The 16,525-nt window shown below is 47.7% G+C and overlaps 7 protein-coding genes across 7 annotated transcripts; 5 read left to right on the top strand and 2 right to left on the bottom strand.

Moving 5' to 3' along the window:
• Window positions 1-649: 649 nt before the first annotated feature.
• On the top strand, window positions 650-1,907 carry N7509_004584 (t-SNARE syntaxin; the record flags this gene model as incomplete). Its single annotated transcript, XM_056629221.1, has 4 exons — window positions 650-905; window positions 999-1,180; window positions 1,241-1,813; window positions 1,872-1,907. 4 exons carry the CDS (start codon window positions 650-652, stop codon window positions 1,905-1,907), a joined length of 1,047 nt encoding a protein of 348 aa, XP_056488523.1.
• Window positions 1,908-2,211: 304 nt separating this feature from the next.
• Window positions 2,212-4,741, bottom strand: N7509_004583 (Zn(II)2Cys6 transcription factor; the record flags this gene model as incomplete). The annotated part of the gene is made up of 7 exons (XM_056629220.1): window positions 2,212-2,668; window positions 2,719-2,972; window positions 3,041-3,460; window positions 3,513-3,829; window positions 3,888-4,390; window positions 4,444-4,619; window positions 4,724-4,741. The coding sequence occupies 7 exons, from the start codon at window positions 4,739-4,741 to the stop codon at window positions 2,212-2,214; spliced, it is 2,145 nt and encodes a 714-aa protein (XP_056488522.1).
• A 307-nt stretch (window positions 4,742-5,048) lies between these two features.
• N7509_004582 (uncharacterized protein) lies at window positions 5,049-6,274 on the bottom strand (the record flags this gene model as incomplete). The annotated part of the gene is made up of 2 exons (XM_056629219.1): window positions 5,049-5,640; window positions 5,697-6,274. 2 exons carry the CDS (start codon window positions 6,272-6,274, stop codon window positions 5,049-5,051), a joined length of 1,170 nt encoding a protein of 389 aa, XP_056488521.1.
• Window positions 6,275-7,159: 885 nt separating this feature from the next.
• On the top strand, window positions 7,160-9,423 carry N7509_004581 (Zn(II)2Cys6 transcription factor; the record flags this gene model as incomplete). The annotated part of the gene is made up of 4 exons (XM_056629218.1): window positions 7,160-7,563; window positions 7,615-7,642; window positions 7,695-8,156; window positions 8,212-9,423. The coding sequence occupies 4 exons, from the start codon at window positions 7,160-7,162 to the stop codon at window positions 9,421-9,423; spliced, it is 2,106 nt and encodes a 701-aa protein (XP_056488520.1).
• A 520-nt stretch (window positions 9,424-9,943) lies between these two features.
• N7509_004580 (putative FAD binding monooxygenase) lies at window positions 9,944-11,530 on the top strand (the record flags this gene model as incomplete). The annotated part of the gene is made up of 1 exon (XM_056629217.1): window positions 9,944-11,530. The coding sequence occupies one exon, from the start codon at window positions 9,944-9,946 to the stop codon at window positions 11,528-11,530; it is 1,587 nt and encodes a 528-aa protein (XP_056488519.1).
• A 510-nt stretch (window positions 11,531-12,040) lies between these two features.
• N7509_004579 (FAD-dependent oxidoreductase) lies at window positions 12,041-13,258 on the top strand (the record flags this gene model as incomplete). Its single annotated transcript, XM_056629216.1, has 1 exon — window positions 12,041-13,258. One exon carries the CDS (start codon window positions 12,041-12,043, stop codon window positions 13,256-13,258), a length of 1,218 nt encoding a protein of 405 aa, XP_056488518.1.
• A 996-nt stretch (window positions 13,259-14,254) lies between these two features.
• Window positions 14,255-15,792, top strand: N7509_004578 (uncharacterized protein; the record flags this gene model as incomplete). The annotated part of the gene is made up of 5 exons (XM_056629215.1): window positions 14,255-14,329; window positions 14,392-14,628; window positions 14,684-14,896; window positions 14,957-15,170; window positions 15,227-15,792. The coding sequence occupies 5 exons, from the start codon at window positions 14,255-14,257 to the stop codon at window positions 15,790-15,792; spliced, it is 1,305 nt and encodes a 434-aa protein (XP_056488517.1).
• Window positions 15,793-16,525: the final 733 nt, after the last annotated feature.

Below are 16,525 nucleotides of genomic sequence, written 5' to 3'. Positions count from 1 at the left end.
GGCGAGGTGGCGTGAGCGGCGTTGGGCGACAGTGCTAATGCGGGCGCCGATCAAATGGAATCGACTAGGTGAGGAGGGCGGGAAATAGGAGATGGGAAATTGGAAATTGGCACAGGAAATGTGCAGCCAGAATGCCCGATGTGTATGTACACGAGTGACCCGAACAGTCCTGAGTTGACAAGAGTAAATAGTACAAGAGTCTCGTATGTCGTTGTACTGTAGTTGTAGAAGTCAAGGAAGTACGATCCCCTGATTGTGGAGATGGCTGACGTAATGTGGCTGCCTGCGGCTAATTTTAGTTGAGGGGACTGCTGACTCAGCAGGTGGCGCAGTGGTCACGTGGCGATCACCGTTGTCGCGCGGCGAAAACGGAAACGGAAACGGCTTCTCCCCTGGATGAATTCACTACAGTACGAGTGAAAGAACGAAAGAACGACGAATCTCAGGTTGATCCCGGGTTACTGCTATTGATTACATCCTGCTCAGTGTCGCGACTGTTGATCTCCACTCCACTCCACTCTATCGTCGATACTAGTCGCATCACGCCCTGAAACACCGAGTCCACTCTTGACGCCCCTCCTCCGCTCAATCCCCCGAGGCGACAACATTCACTCCATCCCATTCATTCGCCTCGGTCGCACATCACACAATGACGGGTCCATCCATTCAAGATCGCACGAGCGAGTTCAGCTCCATTCTGGGTCAAGCCCAAAGGCGCCTGGGTACTTCAAAGGTCGGATCTCAGCGCCAGGCGTTGTTGACCGATGCCCAGCGACAACAGGCAAATGGCTCACCATCGGGGCTCACGAATACAAAGGCATCCAGATCGGAGTTTGCGCGTCGGGCGAGAGATATTGGAAAGGGAATCACTGGAACAACCGCGAAGTTGCAAAGACTGGCAGAATGTGAGTATCGCGGGTGTCCTATCGAGAGTGTCCTACCGAGAGAATGGACCGGGCCATCCTTTGTTCAGACGATGATCTAATTTTTGAATCTAGTGGCCAAACGAAAAACCCTCTTTGATGACCGACCCGTCGAGATCTCCGAATTGACGTATGTGATCAAGCAAGACCTGGCGGCGTTGAACCAGAACATCGCTTCCCTGGCATCATTCACCCAATCGCAACATCCCAAAGCAACCCGCTCTAAGATGGATCAAGAAGGAGAGCACAATGATAACGTGAGTGATACCCCAATCTGGTCGGAAATAAGAGCTCTACTAAATGAGTTCGTTTCATAGGTGGTTGTGATGCTGCAAGGAAAACTGGCCGATGTAGGAGCCAACTTCAAGGAAGTGCTGGAGGTGCGCACGAAAAACATCCAAGCATCTCGCTCTCGAACCGAGAACTTCGTTTCCTCTGTATCATCGAAATCACAAAACGCCCTTGACTCGCAACGGTCCGATTCCCCTCTATACAACCCTTCCGGGAGACGGACACCCCAGCCAGGCTATCAAGGAAACTCCTCTGACCTCTTGACTCTCGACCCCTCCAACCCCTCTCCTCTGGGACGCCCCTCAATGCAATCTGATCAACAACTCTTGGTTATGGAGGAAGCCCAATCCAACAATACATATATCCATGCCCGCGGTGAAGCCATTGACGCCATTGAACGAACTATTAGTGAATTGGGCGGTATCTTCGGTCAGCTGGCCACTATGGTCAGCGAACAGTCCGAAATGATTCAACGTATCGATGCCAATACGGATGACGTGGTGGATAATGTGCAAGGAGCTCAGCGAGAATTGATGAAGTATTGGACCCGCGTGTCCGGTAACCGATGGCTCATCGCCAAAATGTTTGGCGTTCTGATGGTATGTGTCGCCACCACTTTGGCAACGTGGACATGAGTACTAATGCCCATTTTTCTAGATCTTCTTCCTTCTTTGGGTGTTGATTTCGGGATAGACCCGATTTTTGACCGCCCCATCTTCGTTATTGTATTATAATACCTGATCGTGTGTTTCGCACCACCGATCTTGCTGCATTTCCCGCGCCCATCGAGCATTACTAGCTTTGCTTTTGGTCCCTTTGACTAGACTCTGGGTCGCTCCATTCGCTAACCTTTTTCTTTTTCCTCATCTCTACTGGGACTGTGTCCCGAAGACGACCTATCCGAGTAAATACTCCATGTACTAATCAAACAATCATGATACAATTTCATATTCTCATGGTTTTCATTCTTAATATAATAGTTTTCTTGTAAAAATCACTAAGAACTCAACAGTGATATTCCGTCCCAGAGTTCGGACTCTGCCCACCCAAGAGATGGTTGGTTGTCAAATAGCTCCCACATAAGCCTATCATCCCACCCTTCCATGGGCTGTGGTATCCCGGAAGCAGAAGCTCTGCTAGTGATGGGACTCGGAAGAGTATCCATGATTCGATCACCGCGGCCAAACATCGTTACATTCGAGGGATCATTCGGAAGAGAAGAGATCGTTGCACCCGAAGAAGGAAGTCCGGTATTTACTTTTATAAGCGGAGTACACAGATCCAGAAATTTGGAAAATAAGCCGTATAGTTTCCCAATTGGGGCATTTGCTTTGGCAAATTGCCGCAGATCATCGGTGATCTTTTTGATCATCTCGAAGTCCCTTTGATCCGATGTTGCAACGACGTTGCAAAATAGCACGAAGAAAGGGGACAGCGGGTATAGTAGCATCGTCCTGGAGCTGTCAGCTTTGTTCGCATGTGCAAGGTAAGGTGAACTGTGTACCAGGTGAGAAATGAAGGATAGGAATCGACAGAAGTAGCATGGCCCGCGAAGGCCTCTTGCAATGCCCGAAGAGTAGTCAGTGCTTTTCGAGCCGTGAATAGACACTCCTCGCAGACCAGGCGAGACTTGAGTACTGATGATCGTGCACGAATGATCGTCGTCAAAACAGAGTAGTAGTTGAAATCCATTGAGAGCCATTCACGCTGAATAGTTCCCCAGGATGCAGAGAATCTTTGTTCCTGACGGCTCCGATGCTAGGTCGCGTTAGTTTACCTTGTCTGTTGCGGTTCAGAACTATACTAGCATGTTTGTCTGATCTTACAATTTCCAGGTCCGAGTGGACCGCGTGTGCCCGCGCCACGAGATTAGACAAAACATTTGCCTTATCCATATCTCCCATTTTCTTGGAATCCAGAAGAATGTTTACCAGCGTGCTCTTGATATGTGCGAACTCGACAATTCCTCTGATGATGGGCGTTGTCGGTAGATCAGGGTCCAAGTGGATTAATTGTGTCGGATCAACCTTGAGATCTGGTAGAGATGGTGGTCGTAGAAGGAGCACACTAAGAGTTTTGTCGAAGTAGTAGCATGTATATAAACATGCGTGGATTTCTTCTTCGATATCATTGTGTGGCACGGGATCCGTGATATTGTGGTAATTGAGTGCGACGATGATTCTCGATGCGAGGGCATTGAACATCCAAGATCGTGACATATTGCCCAAGTATTGCATGAGGCGTTTCTAAGATAGTCAGTCCGAGGGAGGGGTATAATGAGAAAAGAGTGCTGCTTACACCTGATAGCAATGCTTGAAGCAAGGGAAGGCTTGGTACGGCAGTGAGAGAGATCGAATCCAACTCTTCATTGGCGGCCGCCTCATATTGTTTCTTGAGTGCTCTGAAATGAACTCTTAGTGGCGCACTTGAGATCAACGGAGCCATTTTGGAAATGCAAGAAAGCGCTTTAACCCATACGCTGATCCGGTAAAGATGCAGTACTTGTTCGCTTTCGCTGCGTTCGATAATTGCAAGACCCATTCGCTCTAGTGTCTTGTCTGTTATGTGGTCTGGCCACACATAAGTGCCTTGCGAGTTTGTTTTCTTGTCAGGTCCTAAATCGATTAGAACTTGAACGACCTCATACTAATTGTACCTTCCTGGTCGACCTACCTGGCAACATCATATACAATAACTCGGGCGTGAGAACAGGAGGTCCCAGATCGTCGCCAACTTCCAAGTGCTCTGTCGCACTTGATTTCTGTCCGTGAATTCCGGGGTTTGAGAGCTGGCCGACAAATCTTTGGGCCAGCTTGAGAGTCGTCCGCCTGTCTTGGGAAAGAGTTGGATTACATTGAAGCTCATGCTCAATGAACTCACGAGCTTCGCTGGCATGCCGCGTTGCATCAGGAGAATGTCGTCCGTTGTGAGACTTTGAATCGATATTAAGAGACATCTTCCGCTTCAAATCTGGTTGGCCAGAGGTGCTTGATTCATGGGCTGTTGACGTTTGATGTTTTCGTTTTGCTGCAACTCGAGTTGGATCAATGGGCCTCCCCCGTGGAGGAGATGTACTAGTCAGACTTATATCGTCATTTTCTGGCGGAGAAGAAAACATCGAACTGTCTTCGCTTGTCCTTTCGAGCTTTGCCAGTCTTTCCGTTATAGCATCGAGGCTTTCACCTTATTAGTTACACATTAGTTGGAAAGTCATGGATATAGACCGTACCGGGAGACTCGAGGCCGGTGAAATCTTGCCTGGCGACTTCGAAGGCATTCAGCCCGCGCGTCTACGCAGTTAAGACAGGGGTCTTCGCGATCGCATTTGACCTTGACAATCGGCGATGCCAGGTTAGTGCCTTCGCGGCCAATTAGAGAGGATTTGTATAGGACGCCCATACCTTTCTAGAATGACACATATCGCACTTTTCCTCTGTCAGCAATGGAATCATTCTGCCTTGCCTTTCCAAGCAAAGCAACTTTATGCCTTCATGCACCGAGTGACTTACTGCCGCTAGTGTTGCCATTTCTGCGGTGGCAGCTTTGAGAGCCGTGCCAAGGTGACCCACAAGTGTTAATCTGTTGCTTTCCTAGAGGTCCCCTTTGCACTAGCCTGTAATCACAGCTTAACCTGTGCGAATTGAGCAGGATAATGTGGTGGAAAGGAGACAACATCTCTATGTCGGAGATCCGAAAAGCCGGTCCGGCCGAGCGGGGCATAGTCCGTCGGACTTGGCCGCGCAAGGCTGTTACTCTAGATAAAAACCTACGATGGATACTTTTCAATGCAAGGATGAGACTAAAAGGAGTATATTTTCTGCTCTAGCAAAAATGCTAGCCTTCCTCCCAGCAATGTATACAGCGGAGGGCTATTGTAGATCCATGAAGGATGGGAACTGGTTCATCGGCCAAATGCGGGATCGCTCCTCGCTCGGCCAATTCGCGATACGCAGCGTCAAACCAAATATGATCAAGTTTCGGTTGGATCGCTGGTTGTCCAGTAGTGGGAAGACCGGTGGAAGCTAGGTAGTGACCTAGATCTTCGCGCATCTGCCACATGAACTCCTTGCGGTGAGACCAACCTGAGTGTGGCGACATGCTATCCTTCTTATCTTCGTCCATTGCGACTGCTTTAAAGAATTGAACGATGCGCTCCAAGGTTGATGTGAAAAGAAGAAGACTCATCCAGCTTTCCGAGGAGGAATAGGGGAAATCTGGGTTCATGAGTCGCCGGACAGTAGAGCATAGGAGTTGCATGCAGTGCTGAGTCGAAATAAGAATTTGGGTATCGTTGAATGGTGGTCCTTCGAGGATCTTTTGTTGTTTTCCAACAGAGCTAGAGAGATTGATAAGTTGGTCGGGTACTGGTGTATCCCATACTGGGCCCTCGGCTGCAGAGGACTCGAGAAAGAATATGGCGTAAGCCCTATTGAAAGTCAACAAACCCGCTCCTTTTCCTCTTGACAGGGTGATGGCACTTACACAGAATGTAGAAGTTTTGCTTGGGTTGCTTCCACAGCTTTACTGTAAATGAATTCCTTTTCCGTTTTGGACGAATGCCAGAGTGGGCGCGCAATGGCGTCTGTCTTTAGATTATGACGAACTGCATGATCGGCCAGGTGGTAGGATAGCTGTATGCAGGTCGTCCAACATCTCTTGAGATCGGCGAGATATGCCAGTGAATACTCGGCATCACTGTAGTAGTGCTCGCCCACGGCATATTGAGGCGGTGGGGGTGGGAAAAGCTCGGAGATAAAGGTCAAATCATCACCCGGTGAAAGGCCAGCGTCATTTTCGTTTTGCCTGGTCCACTTCTGCCTGCGTAGGTTGAGATATGCCTGTGCGATCATGAATTCATTCTTTGAAATGCGGTGGTGCAATAATCGACAGGTCAGAGTGAGACTAGCGATATCATCGATCTCACAGAACGCTAGTAGCACCACAAGAACATTATCCGGAATTCGCTTCCAGGGTGACTCCTTAGGCCCTATATTGAAGGAGGATGCTCGCTTTCCCCGGCGCGAGACAGCCGCCCGGACTCGACCGAAGAACGGGGTCATACTTCATATCAAGATGATGGGGAGACACTCGGGCAGCAAAATAAACTCGGACGGAATCACTGCCTGGGTTCCATGTCATCGGATAGAAAACCAGGGAGCTATTCGGAAAAGGTTGTGTAAAACCTAATGAAAGGGAATGGTATTAACCAAGAAGATCGGGGAAGATGAAGAGGGAGGCATGGAGACATCACGGTAAGCAGAGCTGAGAAGAAGGCAAAGAGGGTCTGGACCCGCCCAGCTTGTCTACTTGAGACAAGGACAAGGCTCTAAGGCATCAATAAGGCCCAACACAACCCACATTTCGCCATGGCATGGTCTATGCCTACTGAACTCTATACTAGTTTGGAGAATTATAACCAGCATATAGAGATTTATGCCGAAGACCAGGCGGCTAAAACTGGTTACAATGGAATTTATTCAGAGTTCTATCCCTTCAAGTATGATACGAGTACATCTTGCTTCGAACCTTGGAATGTTCTGAGATCCATCGAGAAAGCTACGCCCCACAAGTTAAACAGGTTTGTGTTATGGACACCAAAATGGATGCTGGCAGCATGGAAAATTGCTTGATGCCATTAAGAAACCCACTAAATATAGAAATAATCCAATTATAACAATTCAGATACTCTTATGTACCATCGAAAATTATCTTCCCAGCAAGGATCCTGCACATCAAGCGATATGGTATTTACATGGGTGAATTTGACGCCTGAGAAATCAGGCGATAGAATCATTTGCCACGACGCGCGAGCCGCAGCTGGCACTCCATTTCTTTGCATGCCCCAGCGCCTTCGCAATTTTCGAGGCCAGACACGTTGGCACCAATAATTTTGTTTTACCATGTTACAGCGAGTGGCACAAACAAATTCTCTTAGTGCATGAGCCATGGCAGGTCCCGCAGGCTCCCAAGACCCTGCTGGTCATCCGGTACCCGCATCGATAGACTCACCTGGAGCTCTATCGAAACCATATTCGTGCGTGGTCTGTCACAAGCGAAAAGTAAAATGCGACCGACAGGACCCGTGCTCGAACTGCGAGAAGGCTAGTGTTGAGTGTATTTACCGTCCTCCACCGCCGCCCCGTCGTCGCAAACGAGAGCGCGATTTGGATGAAAGCGCGTCTGAAAGTCGTGAAAAATTGCGTCGCCATGGAGCTGAAGAGTCTCACTTAATTAGTAACCACCAGAGTTATACCTTGCCTCCCTCTCGTGTCCAAAGCGCCCAGATGGGGCAGGCTGCGGGATCCGGAAGAATGATCATGAAAGACGGCAACTCTGTTTACATTGATAAGTGAGTTCTCCCAAAAGCCTTCTTCGGATATTTGACTAACATTGATTATAGCACTCTATGGACAACAGTTAGCCACGAGGTAAGCTATGCGGCTCTGCTTCTCCTGGGTATATTGCTAACGAATCCTGCAGCTCACCAATGCGACAGACGTCATAAATGATGCATCAGAAGATGGCGATGATAATGCGTCTGAAGACGACAATGATGAGACTGACATGCTATTGAGCCTCGGTACCACGGGATGTGTCTCAAATCTACACCCAAATCCTTTGCATATCTTCAAGTTATGGCAGACTTTTCTTGAAAACGTCAACCCGTTAATCAAGTTGTTGCATACCCCGACAGTCCAACCGCAAATTCTCGAGGCTATGAGTGACCTGCCAAATGCAGGCAAAGAGCTTGAGACCTTGATGTTCTCGATTTACTGCATCTCTTTGGCTTCTATGCCGGCAGCAGATGTAGAGAAATCATTTGGCGAGACCAAAAGAAAGCTTCTTTCCCGATATAGAAGAGGCGCTCAGATCTCATTCAGAAAGGTGTCTTTTCTTCGAACCTCAAGTATTAGAGTGTTGCAAGCGTTCATGTTGTACTTGGTGAGTTAATCCTCGTTTCGGACATTTCTTTTCTCTTCCAACAGTTGAATTTCAGTTATCGATGCGAGGATCATCCGACCCACATACCATTTGGACACTCAGTGGAGTTGCATTACGTATCTCCCAGAGAATTGGGATTCATCGTGACGGCTCTGCATTTGGACTCTCGGCATTCGAGACTGAAATGAGACGTCGGATTTGGTTTCAACTTATAATCATAGATTCCACATCCGCTCAATTCTGCGGAGTGGCCACGAGCCCGTTTCTGGCAAGTGCCGACACCCAGCCTCCAACGAACGCGAATGATAGCGATCTCGATCCCCGCATGACAGAGCCAGCACCCGAAAAAACCGGCGCAACTGAGATGATATTCTGTCTCACTCGCGCCGAGTTCGGCAAATGGCTCAGACGTTGGGGCAAAGAGTATGGCGATTCCAATTCACCCTGGGAATTCCTATCATCATCCTCAATGACTCTACACCAAAAGGATGAGGCCATTGATGAATTCGAAAGTCTTGTCGAAAAGAAATTTTTGCGCTTCTGCGATCCATCTATTCCGCTTCACCTGGCAACCACCGTGATGGCACGCTCTGCGGTACACTACGCGCGGTTAACGGCGCACCACCCACGTCAATACCAAGATTCGACTTTTCAGGTCCCTCAGAAGGAGAAAGACACAATTTATGTAAACTGTCTGAAGATGGCAGAATATGCCCACTTTGCCCAGACGAACCCAAGCATCGAGCGGTTTACTTGGCACATGGTCAATCATATGCCGTGGGACGCCATGATTTTCATGCTGTCTGAAATGCGAAATCGGTCTGACCCGGAGGAAAAGAGCATGGTATGGCAAATTATTGGTGACATATACGCTCGGTATCTTCGACAAATGACCAAGTCTACTCATGTGCCTCTTCACAATGCGCTGCAGAACTTGATAGTCAAGGCGTGGAGAGTCTACATTGAGGACTGTAACAATCACAACCGTACCCCTACGGCATGTCCCGGTATTGTCTCAACGCTTCTAGAAAAAGTGGATTGTTCCACAGAAATGCAAACGGTCGACGGAGAGTCCAGGATGGCTGAGCTTGGCACACCTTTTCATGAGTTACCTAGTCAAAGTGCTCCCAGCGAATATCTTGCCTCTGGACTGGAGGATATCAATTTTGTGCTCACCGACAGTCCAAATTGGAACGAATGGGACAACCTTTTGAACCAGTTTCAGGAATCGCTTTTAGATGACACAGCGCTGTTGTCGGGCGCATGAGTCGAATGACTCAAATGAATCGAGGGCGACTAAATCTCGGGAAACATTCGGGCGATCTCGGGTGACTCAAGACACCTGGAGTACATTATTATCCCTTCACCTGCTTATCGTTTCTCAACTAGGATGGCTTTGTCCAGGTGTCACGAGTCCCTTTTAACAGTGAGATTTACTCACCGTGGCCGGTGTTCGCGGCGATCGGTGGGGCGAAGATCCGATCTCATCGGCAAAGGAAAGTCTCGGGGTCGGTGGTTAGGCCGCCCGAATACGAAATCCTTGTTGAGGGACTTCCTGATGACGCGGGTCTATACGAGTATTTGGGTGGAATTTGAGTGTGTGTTCAGGTCCTGACTGACTCTCTATTTAACCGTCACGCGATCCCCTCAAAAGAAAAGGAAAAACGTGGACTCCTCCATTGATTGCCTCTCGATTCTTCATTCATTACCACAGACAACATTTCAATCCGCTCAGTTAAACGAGATCAGCCAAATACTTTTGGTCATCACCGATAGGTCAAAATATAATGTCTACAAAGGATGTTTTGATCGTTGGGGCGGGACCAACAGGACTTGTGTTGGCCCTCTGGCTTCAACGACAAGGAATCAGCTTTCGCATTGTCGACCAAGGGAGCAGCCCAGCGCAAAACTCTCGTGCGCTGGTTGTCCATGCGCGCATATTGGAGTTGTACCGTCAACTTGACCTGGCCGACGAACTCCTAAGCCATGGATACAAACTCCCAGCAACCAATGTTTGGGTGGATGGTCAACACTGTGCCCGCATACCGCTTGGCGAATTCGGTACAGGAATGACGCCGTACCCATTTTTGCTGATTATACCACAAGACAAGCACGAGGAAATACTCGAAAAACGTCTTAACTCACTCGGAATCTTCGTGGAGCGGCGTAAAAAACTTGAGAAGTTTTTGGATGATGGATCAGGGATCTATGCGACTCTCGTCGGTGAAGACGATGGGACAGAGTCCACCTGTGAAAGCGCTTATATCGCTGGCTGTGATGGAGCTCACTCGGCGGTTCGACATACGATAGGCGCCAAGTACGAAGGAGAAACCTACGCACCATTTTTCTACATTGCCGATGTCGAGACTGAAGACCAAGAAAGCCCATTTTACAATGGGGAGGCACACCTTACATTCGCCGATAATTTATTCAACCTAATAATCCCGCTCGCACAAAAACGACGCATACGTCTGGTTGGGACTACTATACCCAAAGGCAGTGACCAACCAATCGATGACTCTCATCCTCCTCCAGAGTTGACTTTAGAGAGTGTGCTGCCGAACATCAAGAAAACATCGGGGATAGCAATCAAGAACACCAATTGGTTCTCTGCCTATCGCTGTCATCACCGAGTTGCCGATAAATTCCGCGAGGGTCGTGCGTTCCTTGTGGGTGATGCGGCTCATATTCACAGCCCTGTGGGTGGCCAGGGTATGAACACTGGAATAATGGACGCCATCAACTTAGCATGGAAACTTGCCAGCGTTATAAAACAACCTTCAATGCCAGAGGAGTCAAGAAATAAGCTTCTTGATTCCTATCAATCCGAACGCCGCTCGTTTGCACTAAGTGTCGTTGGTGCGACCGACCACGGTTTCACGGTTCTCACGAGTCCAGGCTTCTTTTCGCATATGCTCCGCACCTGGATAATCCCCTACCTTGCTCCGATAGTCACCAGATTTCAATCTACGCGATCTGAGATCTTTCGGCGTGGCTCCCAGCTCGTCTGCTCATACCGGGACAGCCCTATCAATCAATCTGATAACAACGGGGGTAAAATTCAGCCTGGTGATCGCCTTCCGTGGGCCGAGACCGAGACAAGCGACAATTTTTCGACGCTTAGTGGTATTTCCTGGCAAGTGCAAGTGTATGGTGAAGGGTCACAGGATCTTGCGAAGTGGTGTCGGAAAAGGAATGCCGAACTCGCTGTTTTCAAATGGGAATCAAGACACGACCAGGTTGGACTAAAGAAGAATGTCGCTTACTTGCTACGCCCGGATCATTACGTTGCAGGCATTTTCGATCGAGATTTTGAGTCCGAGATGGATGAATACTTTTCATCTCGTTGCCTTCAGCTCTTGGGCCCTCGATGAAGCACCCGAAAAGGTGTCAATGTTCTATGTATCTCCCCTCATGTACTATATTTAATATCCAACAGTCCTGTTAGTCCAATACCGACACCAACTTCCATGTCAGGATCGAGTTTCTCCGCGGGGTCACTTGGAGACAAATACCCAGCGATGGGAAATATTCAGTGACATTCTAGTAGTAACTTAAAATGAGATGCGTAGTGATTTCGTTTCTGTGATTACATGCGTCGTTGAAGGAATTTCCGGAACGCATGTGTGCATCGGAGCTAACATTCCCTCGGATCCGAAGGTATCTCCGGAAATTCGGATCCGGAGGATGACTGGCTGGGCTGGACAGGTAAATGATTAAACACCTGGGCAGAATAGTAAGACACAAGCCAGGTATATAAAAGACTCGGACCATCTCTAGGCATATCTCTGCTTCAACTTCTACCACAATAAAAGCAACCAGCTAAACCATTTTCTACACGCGCGGTTCGATCAACTCCCGAGGTCTTCTGACAATCAGCTCAAATGGCTTCCAACAACATTGCAATCATCGGCGCCGGGCTGTCGGGCCTTACCTTGGCTCTTTGCCTACAAAAACAGTCTATTCCGTGCACTATCTATGAGTCCCGATCGGCATCTCTTGATATCGGAGGCGCTATTATGCTTTCCCCAAACGCATTGCGGGTTCTGGATGCGATAGGAATCTACGAGGCCATCAAGCCGCGCGGATTTGAGTTTAAGGACTTGCACTTTTATGCCAACAAACCGCTTGATTCATACGAATTCGGCAACCATTCGAAATATGGGTATGATGCACTGCGCATCTACCGCTACGAATTGATCGACGCTCTGTTGTCCGACATCAAGGACAAGGGTATTCCCATTGAATATGGAAAGAAATTTACTCGGGTTCTCTCCGAGTCCGAAACTGAAGTCACCTGGGAATTTGAGGACGGCACTACTGGTCGCGCATCTTGCCTTGTTGGGGCTGACGGGATCCATTCACGAGTCCGAAAGCACCTCTATCCCACATTGGAACCTCGATTCACCAATGCCATGGGTGTCACAGCTGCCATTCCAACAAGTCAACTCCAAACCTATGAGGAATTTCAGCTTCCCATAACAATCATGAATCCCAAGCATGGCGCTTTTGTCATTGCGCCGCAACAGCCTGATGGCTCGGAAATGCTCATTGGCAAACAAAAACGTGCGCCGGAGCTAGACCGCGAGGGATGGAGCAAGTTACTCAACGATAAGGAGTGGTGTGTGGAATTTCTCCGCCAGGGCTCCGAAGACTTCCCGGAAATTGTTAAGTCGGCCGTGTCGGATATCCCACTTAACAAAATCAACCTTTGGCCTTTCTATGTGGTGCCCAAGCTCGATACCTGGGCATCAGAGAATTCCCGCGTGGTAATCCTTGGAGATGCGGCCCACGCTATACCACCTACTGCTGGCCAGGGAGTCAACCAGGCCTTCGAGGATGTTTACACTTATGCTTTGGTTTTGAAGAAGTCACTGGCTGGTGATTTGAATCAGGGCCTGAAAATATGGCAGCAAGGTCGACAGGAACGGGTTGACCGGGTACTTGAGCTGAATACGCAGATTGACGCCAGAAGAATGCCAAAGGATCCAAACTCGGCCACTCTGGATATTGAGATCAAGCCGTTTGATCTAGAGTGGCTATATAGCCCGAAGTTTGATGAAATGGTCGAACATTGGTTCCAATCGTGCAAGACAGACTAAGACTTTGTTATTTGAGTTAATTTGTTAAATATCATGTGGACAAAACAAGAGCGCCTGAATAGCGAACATACTACTAATACTACAAGTATATACTTGAAAGACAGACTCGAAGAAAAATTAGTAGAAAAAAATAGCCAGAAATAATAGGAAAATACTAATAATTTGTAAGGACTCAGAATGAAATAATATTCATGTAGTATTAATGAAAAGTAATAAAGCTAAAGAAAGGAAAGAGAGATAAGCTCTTGCGCAATTGTTATGGTACAGATGAAACAGACGGTTGTGGTTACGTAATCGGGCATGTGACTCTGACAACACCGGTTCGTCACATAATTCATTTATAAAAAATTACTAAGATCATAGGAGGTAGGTATTAGAATATCTCGTATAGCATAGATTAGTATCTATAAAGGTTTGAAAAGTTTACTAAAAATATTTATATATTATAACTGAGACCCAGATACTAATTTTAATTCTATAATTAAGGGTGGTTGATGGACATGTGTTTAGGACTATCTACTATAATGCCTAGATATGAATTAGGGCTAGATTTTCTTCTTACCCCTAGATAGCTTATGTTATTTTTTGATAGTGAGTTGCCATGGTTTCCTTCTCTTCCCTTTTCCCAGCTTTATTACTCTTGTTTCCAACTGCAGCATATTTCATTTATCCCAAGTCCTTACCCCGGTTTTTGAAGTCGGAACCGTAACCCACAATATGCAGTTCAAGTTTGCGATTCTTAGGTCTCCGCACTACCCGCGAGTATGCTGCAATCTAATTGTCACGCATGACCTCAGCCTGTAACCTGTTGATGCCACTCAACTTCTTTGGCTGCCTCCTGTAGAGACACAGGATGAGACTTCTGGAGACCATATTATCGAAGGGAATCCCAATGGCATGTATTAAACCATGCACTCCTTGCTACAATATTAATTTAAACATTACTTATTCTATATTTCATAGCAGAGAAAATATATTCCGCTTCATCACAGAACCATGCCAGCATCCGTGAATATCCCTCCCATTGCGTTACCTTTCATCAGCGACCGTGCCAAGTCTACACTGGGCCTTGTATGTTTCATTAATCTACCGCACTGCCTCCGCTGCCTCCAACTAATTGAGCTCATTTTCAGGCGACGCAATTCGTAGACGAGGAATGTATTCCTGCCCACGATCCCTTCGAGGCACAGCTAGGACAAGGGGCGTCACGATGGGAGAAAAAGCCAGCTATACTGGAGCAGTTGAAGGTCAAGGTCAAGAAGCTTGGTTTGTGGAACATGTTTCTTGGTCAACATAACGGAGCTGGATTTAGTAATGTGGAGTATGGGTTGATGGCGGAGTATCTTGGGAGAAGTCATATTGCCAGCGAGGTATACCACGAACACAAAATTTTCTTTCGAGGGTAATTAATCGATTTGAATGCAGGCAACTAACAACCCAGGACCAGACACTGGCAATATGGAGCTCCTAGTGAAGTACGGTACCGAATCTCAGAAGCGGCGATGGTTGGATCCTCTGATGAAAGGGAAAATCCGATCTGCTTTTTTGATGACCGAACCGGATATTGCTTCTAGCGATGCCCGAAACATCCGCTGTGAAATACGTCGAGATGGGGAGGAGTATGTCCTTAATGGCTCGGTATGTTCCTCCGATAGTATTGGAATCAAATATATGATGGTTGATTTCATTGGTTATTAGAAATTGTGGTCCCCCGGTGCCGGGGATCCAACCTGCGAGCTTTATATCTTCATGGGTAGGATTGGGGGCATATCTTCTGTAAACCAATATACTCAGCATTCGGTGATTCTGGTCCCCGCAAACGCTCCTGGTATCACCGTTCATCGCATGCTATCTGTCTTCGGATATGATGATGCGCCGCACGGACATGGCCATATCACCCTCCACAATGTCCGTGCTCCGGTATCAAATATCGTGCTTGGGAAGGACATGGATTCGACATCATTCAAGGACGACTTGGCCCCGGTCGGATCCATCACTCGATGCGCACGATTGGTGCAGCGGAGACAGCGCTAGAATGGATGATTTCACACGCAAACGATGAAAGAAAGAAGACATTCGGACGGTCACTATCCTCACATGGGACGATTCGGGAATGGATTGCCAAGTCGCGCATCGAGATCGACACAGCCAGAATGACTGTCCTGAACGCCGCTATCAGAATCGACCAAGAAGGTGCCAAAGCCGCACTTAGAGAAATTGCCGCTGCCAAGGTTCTTGTGCCTCGCACGGCCCTTCGCGTCATTGATCGTGCTATTCAAATCTGGGGTGCTGCCGGGGTTTGCCAGGATACACCTCTGCCAGGCCTTTGGGATTCCGCTCGGACGATGCGGATTGTCGATGGCCCGGATGAGGTACATTTGCAGCAGTTGGGCCGTAGAGAGATTCAGCGCCTGGGTAAAGGTGTACAGGAAAAACTCGAGCGCCAAAAGAGGGAGGCCGACAGGCTGCTGTCTTCTTATGAGGGAAGTTTGGCAGCGGCGACTCTCCGCGGATACAATAAGGCAAACCTGTAAACTGAGGGCCCAGAGGAATGAGTGCGACAATTTGCCAAATGTTCTCTCTGCGGTAGGTAGCTTTTGACCAATACTTTCGCCTGAAGCAGATGTTAGCAACAAATCTCTTTTTGAATACACTCGCATAAAAAGCTGAACACATAGTAGATCTTAATCAACTGATTAATAGTGATCGAATTTATAAGCACTTTATTATTATTTCTTTCGATTTCAAGTTCAACAACCATCACCAAGGTTATCGCTATCTTAAGTCCCTTCCTGCTCCCTGTTTCCTATACGCTAAGGTAGTCCACACGACTAGATAGGACTGATACCAGTTTTGAGATGACACCAAATATTGGTCAAGGAGCCAACACCGCAGCTGCCGGGCTGGCTCCACATAATCACTCAAAACAACAAGCTTCCTTCGACCGATACGATTTAAAGGAACTTGTCACGACCGCCGCAAAGCATAGCAAGCGGACTTTCGCAGGCGTCCGACGGAAAAATTCACGTCGAGTTATGAATATCAAAATTTCTATTTTCTTCCACTGTGTCTGGGTGTATAGCTAGTAACTTTTACTAACTATTTTGACTAACCTCGGGATCTTCTCATTTCACACATACGCGAATTCAACTTGCGGGCGTTAGGATTCAAAACTCCGTATTAGTTCAACATTAATTAATCGAAATCGCAGCACTCTCAGTCGGGGCTTTGAATTACTAGATACATTCCTCCGATTGGAAAGCGTTT

The sequence above is a fragment of the Penicillium cosmopolitanum genome (genome assembly GCF_028827165.1).
Source record: "Penicillium cosmopolitanum strain IBT 29677 chromosome Unknown utg000006l:49.0-5199605.0:1.0-5204138.0, whole genome shotgun sequence".
Lineage (NCBI taxonomy): Eukaryota > Fungi > Ascomycota > Eurotiomycetes > Eurotiales > Aspergillaceae > Penicillium > Penicillium cosmopolitanum.
This window is presented reverse-complemented; position numbering and strand designations above follow the sequence as displayed.